This window comes from Saccostrea echinata, unplaced genomic scaffold, assembly GCF_033153115.1.
Source record: "Saccostrea echinata isolate AGI-Se365-2 ecotype Australia unplaced genomic scaffold, CSIRO_AGI_Sech_v1 ptg000015l, whole genome shotgun sequence".
Classification (NCBI taxonomy): Eukaryota; Metazoa; Mollusca; class Bivalvia; order Ostreida; family Ostreidae; genus Saccostrea; species Saccostrea echinata.
Window position 1 is genome coordinate 7562599 of NW_026889764.1, and position 6731 is coordinate 7569329.

The 6731-nt window shown below is 32.0% G+C and overlaps 1 protein-coding gene across 1 annotated transcript; it reads right to left on the reverse strand.

Moving 5' to 3' along the window:
- Positions 1 to 3745: 3745 nt before the first annotated feature.
- On the reverse strand, positions 3746 to 4799 carry LOC133187811 (uncharacterized). Its single transcript, XM_061323211.1, has one exon. The coding sequence runs from the start codon at positions 4797 to 4799 to the stop codon at positions 3846 to 3848; it is 954 nt and encodes a 317-aa protein (XP_061179195.1). The 3' UTR covers positions 3746 to 3845.
- Positions 4800 to 6731: the final 1932 nt, after the last annotated feature.

Genomic DNA, 6731 nt, shown 5'->3' on the forward strand with positions numbered 1-6731 from the left:
TGACGCTTTTTCTGTGTCTTGTTCCGAAATTTACAGAGCGTTTTCAATTCTGCTAATCTTTAAGAAAAATAAATCAACCATCAGAATATTGAAAGTGAAGCATGCTTTTACTCTAAGGCTTCTGATGGACCAACTCTATTCTGAAATCCTCCTTATTCCTTTTTTCCCTATGTTTTATATCCAGATTATTCATATCCGGATAAAGCTACTTTTTGCTAAGTACAATTACTCGACCAAATAAAAAACAACTTTTAAATACACCTTAACCAAAGCAAACAGAAAACATTACGCTTAACAAAACATATAATTAAAATGAAAAGAAATTATTTAACACTTTAGTATACAATGTGTAGAGAATCTTTAATATAGGAACTCATTGCAGACGGTAAAAACTACTAAAAACTACAAAGATTGAAAAAAAATCACCTCTACATATCTATAAGAAATGTTAAGATCATTATTACTTGAAAATATAAAGCGTAAATGATTCAAAATTACATTAAATTGTATACATGTAAATCATATACAGTACCAGTTTTGATGAACCAGATGCGCATTTCGACAAATTATGTCTCTTCCGTAATGCTCAAGCGGAAACGTTGGAAATCCAAATTATTTAAATAAAAAAGACTTGGAAGAGTTGGAAAAAAGGTGCCGAAAACTGGAGCTAAATACGTTGAAGGATCAGAGCTATGCATGAGGGAGATAATCCTTTTATTTTGAAATAAATTTCTAAATTTTAACACAACAAATATATATCCCGTATTTTCAAGCTAGTACCGAAGTACTAGGTAAATGGGCTGTAGAGACCTTTGGGGACTAACAGTCCACCAGCAGAAGCCTCGACCCAGGGATATTAAATATGAGAATAACAAACGGTAATCAAGCTCAAAATTCCATTGAAACAATAGAAATTGAAAGAAAAGCCAACACGTACCTCCAAAAACATCAGAGGTGGGATCGAGTGTCATGGAGGAGTAAACAGCCTCTGTCGACCTGTATACCCGACGTGTGCTCCTTGTCAAGGTTGGATAAACGGAGATATCCGTAGTCAATTCAGTATGAAATGAAATATATGAGGATCACGAACAGAAATAAAGCTCAAAATTCCATTGAAACAATACAAATTTGGACCAGACACGGAGGAGCAAAAACATCAGAGGTGGGATCAGGTGTCATGGAGGAGTAAGAATCCTCTGTCGACCAGTCACATCCGCCATGTGCTCTTTGTCATAACAGGACAAACAGAAAAATCCTTGTGATATAATGGCCTGTATATAACTATTTGTATGAAAACGTTAGTAAACATTTGATTTAATGATAGATTAGTTGTATTTGCTGACAAGGTCATTGTATCGACCATAGAATTTGCGAAATGTTGACTTTAAACGAGACCGATGATATTCTTGTTTCATCAACTTGTTTGTCAGAAGCCTGCCTTATTTTAAACATTGTACGTACAAAAAATATGCTCTGCCTATTGAATCAATTCTGACACATCCCCACATGCAGGCTATAATGGTATCATATTGTTTCATAAATAAAGGAAGTTGACGATAGAAAAGTTGAAGTCATCACGTTTATCATAGAGTTTAGTTGTTATTTGCCTTTGATGCCTTTTATTTCGAGTTCAATGGGATATACACGAATCGTTATCCTGAATAAGCTATGCTTCCTAAGAATTTAAACAAATTTAAAATCCATTTAAAGCGTCTATATCACTCTTGTGCCCTCGTGACTGCTTTTTTTCAGGAATCGAAAGGTGAGAAGCATAAATTTCTTTCAAAATACCATATGCCTAAACTATTTTTGTTCTTTTTGATTAATGAGTCCAAAAAGGGACTGTGATAAAATGATATTTAAAAAAGAAACATAGATATCTTGATTTACTGAACTTTTTTAAAGCTAAAATTAAAATATTGTTTCACTTTAACACTGAAAGAGAATTGACTGATTTCACCAATATAAATGAGCAATGTCCTTAAAAAAATCATTAACTCGTGAGCACTTTGATGTGTCTGTTAACTTTCTGTCGTTAGATCCCCGATCTGAGCGTGCCTTATAGTGATTAGTATGTGCTTTTATCTGTCCGTTTATCTATGAAATATTACTTATCCACAATATATCTTCTGTATCATTGCCCCAATCTGACTCAAACTGCACCATAGTCCATAGAGTACCCATTGGTAACGGGAGTGCAGTAACCTTACATCGGACGAATTTTCTAGATCAAAAGTCAAGGTCAAAAACATTTTTGTTTAAAATTCTTGTCCGGATACATTTTTCTTCCTTCTAGCCTTATCAGGCTCATTTTCACCTATAGGTGCTAGTGGATAAAGGGTGTTTAAAGACCTTAAGCCAAATTTCTAGGTCAGAGGACAAAGTTTTAGCAGGTCTCTATGTGAAATTCTTGTCGAAAGCAGATACTTTCTCTCCCATTAGCTTCATCTGATTCATAAGTCACTCAAAGAGTGCCCCTAATTAAAGGTGTAAGTCAATGATCAGATTCAAAGCAGACCTTTATATAAAATCCTTATTGTGAGCATATTTTTTTCTTCTACGAATCTTTGAGTACATTTTTATACATAATTTTTTTTTACAAATAAGTGTATTTCCTTTTTACTTATTTAACATATGATTATCTTTAAAAATGCTTAATATTTCATATCTCATAATACAAGGTATTTAGATCAATAGGTTTTGAAACCTTTCAAGTTTTGTCATACATATATGTAAACATATCATTGAGCATGACGTTTATTCAAATAGGAATAAAACAAGAATTTAACGATAAGGCAGCTAGATCCGGCGTATTTTTCGAAACGGTGCAGTCCGCTAATGTTTTCAATCATTATTCGTAAAAACTTTGTTTATCAAAAAGCTTGTGCAATGCACGTTTCTCGATATCCGTCTAGATTAGTGATAATTTCCCTGAGAAAGTGGTTTTTAAACAGACTATTTTTTTTTAATTATTATTCGGTTTTCTGGGTCTTCTATTTCCTTCAAATGTTTTATAATACATAGTATAAAAAGCTTGTGCTATCATTGCAAGACTTTACAGATCACTTCTAATTTAATATTGCTAATAAGCATTGGTACATGTATCTAAGGCTAGATTCAAGAAAGTCCTTTTTCTCTAGAACTGTATTTATTCTTTACTTTTCTAGGGTACAAATGTAAACTTTTTAACGACCTTTCCTAAAACTTCAAAGAATCTTGCATAAAATGAAAATTGTGGCATGAAAAGTTTTACGTTTCAAGCTTCATGTTGAGACTTTTTTTCAATTAAATAATAATTTTAAGAGTTATCTTTCCTGGCTGAGGATCGGATATCCTTAACTGATTTTCATAAAAAGCTTCCGCAAGCAGTGAAATAGATTTATGTTTTGAAATATTTATTGTAGTAGCATGGTCATATGAACAGTTATAAAAATATCATTCACAATACTACTCGGCTTTCACAGATTGTTATTAAACAAGCACTCACTTAAAATTTAACTTTGAATAATTAGGAGCAAATTACCTACCGTAATAGGTATAAATAGATCTGTTCGGCGTGCTACTGTCGCAATGTCACACTCTATTTTAAATATTCCTATAATACATGTATAATAATTATGATTTTTTTTTGTTATTTATACTATAGATATCGGGGTTATTTTCTTAATTCATAAATTCATATGTTGAATATATATTGACAAAAATTTTATGACGAACAATTTTCTTTAATACTAGTATGCTAGTTTAAAATAATCCTTGTGTAAAGTAACATATTGCACTCATTAGAAAATGTTTGTTGATTCGTTAAAGTTGTCGTAGAAGATCCATAGAAAGTCAGTAATTTTTTACTGAGATGTTTGCCATTCTGATACTTTCCTTTTCTTTTCTTGTACTTTCTGAGCTTTATAATTCTCAAAATCTCTAAATATTGCTGAGGTTGATTTGTCTCTTCTTATAATTTCTGGAATTTTACATTTTTGTTTAAGTTTTTCTAATTCCGAGATCTTCTTATAATAGAGAGGAGAATCAACTTTATTTATCATTATTTCAGCCTCTTTGTCAACGAATTTCTTCATCGCATAATATGTCCTACAGTTTCCTGCAAACATATGTTTATATCGATTTATGTTTTTCGTTTCAACTTTTGGGTGGTATCGGACAGGGGGATCTACTTTCGCCTTCTCCTTTTCTATAATTCTGTCACGTATTTTCTGTCGCCACATGATCATGCCATGGAAGCTATTCGATAAAGAGGATAATAAATCTGTACAAGGTGCAAATTCTTCATTTTCTTCGTTGTTTTCTTCAAAATGCGATGAAATATCGGGTAGGTCGATGTTAGTTAGGGTATTTGGAATTGTCGCAGGCGAGATATCACTATCTTTCTTATCAACTTTTCTTTCATACGACTTTATGTTTGTTTTCACATAGTTTCCTGTCTCACTAATTGATGGAAAAGTTCCTGTGGATAGTGATTTGATGAGTGCTTTAGGCTTGAGTCCTTCTTCCATGTTTTCTTTTTCCCTGAAGTTGCTTAAGAATGGATCATATTTTTTAAACCCATGTAGCTTATAAACACACCCTTCAGCAAGCATTTTCGTTATGTCTTCTTTAAGCTTTCTCAATTTTCTACTGTTTTCCATTGAGCACTGCTTTTCGCCACACACAAGTGTGTGCATTTCATTCATGAGCTTCCATTTCTCCAACTCATTTTTGATGCTTGTGCTCAGTAAAGCCTCTTCGCTCATTCCAATGACGTCGCCTTCGCTCTGTGTGCGAGTCTGACGTCTACCCGCCATGATATTTACTGAAAAAATACACAAAAGTACTCAATGTACATGTCTATATGAAAATCAACAACAGAAAAAAAAAATCAGTGACAAAACTTGGAAAATCCTTGGTGCCGTGAAAATTGAATATGCTTTAATTGTGAAACAATATTAAATATGAAATCTTGAATTTGAAAAGATTTTGACAGAATACTCTCAATAGACTATGATGTACACTCGACACCAGTGTCCAGTCAGTGCAATCGAGTACAACAGCATTGGATATAAAACATCAAAAATACACTAGATATAAGTCTGTAGCACGTTTCTCCGATTGCAAATTGTTATCTTTAATATACAATTATGAATATAAAAATGGTCTGTATTGTATCATCTTTATGTTGCTCGATGAGAGTGAAGTATAAATCTAGCTGATTTTACATAGCAAAAAAAAAAAAAAATTTATCCACAAGGCATTGAACATAGCAAAATCAATTTCATTTGTTGTAAAATGTATTTAAGGGGTTGAAAGTTTACTCGTGGAGAGCAATTGATACGTTCCGAAAATAATTTCTTGGTCACTTGATATTAGATTCAAAAACATTTAATTTGCATATTAGAACTTTGAATAATAGAAGTGGACAGGTACATGTAGAGATATTGAAGTTAGATTAGCTGTCTTTATATCAAAGTGGACAGGTACATGTACTTGTAGAGTTATTAAAGTTATTAAAGTTAGACTAGCTGTCCTTGCATCAAGGTCAAGGAAAAAAAAACATCTTCGAGTAAGAATTCAAATGTACAGAAATACAAACGGAAAATAAATGCTGACATTTCCAACCAGAGTTTTTATCTTCCTCTGAAAATTAAACATTAAAAAGACATGAAATTTAAAGTAAGAATGTACCTTTAACTCTTTAAACTTCTTTCCTCTCATAAAGGACAGATCGGATGTTACTCGGCATAAACAAGTTATGTGTAAGATGCATGTACAGCTAAACTGACCCAAACACGTAGAATTGTCTCCATTCCGCCCTAATAGTGTTTAGCATTTCTGTTGTCCAGTTCGGCTAATATATTACAGATAAGATATTTGTTCAAGGACTACTGTGAATTAAGTTGTGATCAGCGTAAGACTTTAAACTCACAAACATGACCTAAAGGAGTTAATCTTCCCAAACAATGACACTTCTGTCACTTCCATATTGTCCACATTTGTGACGAAATAAAAATTAGCTTTGTGAATGCGGAATTTAAATTTTTCTTTTAGATAATACAAAAAAGCTAGGGTAATCCATTTTAAATGCATTTGGGAATTATTAAAGAATTTAAAAAGAATCCACTTGATCGCGGATCGTCTTCTGGTGTGTTATTAAGGACAATATAGGACACTTACAAAACAGGCTCTAAAGTTGTGTCTTGAAACGCAAAAGGCAATTAAAGACTCGTGTTTCCTTAACGGATCTTGATAAAGAAACTTGTGTTGTTATTTAAGATTGGCCTTTCTTTGTTACCTGAAACATTATGATTAAGTTTTTGATAAAGACGGCCTAGAAATTCTTGCAATGAAAAATGATTTTCATACAAGATTAACCCTTCGATATTGAATATTCATACCGCAAAGATGCAGTGAATGTTGATTTGAGCATTTTTGAATTGACAAAAAGTCGAACAGATCAGAAACAAGCTATATGACTTATGTAGTCTTCTCCTTAGACAACATCTTGTACAATTGCCAAATATAAATACATGAATATATATATATATATATATATATATATATATATATATATATATATATATATATATATATATATATATATATATATATATATATATATATATATATATATATATATATATAATTTCAAGACCCTATTTGTGTCATTTTAATTCAAAGATCGGTTTGTTTAAAAAAAATGATAGAAGAAGACCCAGATCTAGAGACCACGAGAAGTGAAC

What these genes read in the sequence shown, in the direction of transcription:
- LOC133187811 (XM_061323211.1), bottom strand. Translation starts at nt 4,799, where the DNA reads ATGGCGGGTAGACGTCAGACTCGCACACAGAGCGAAGGCGACGTCATT.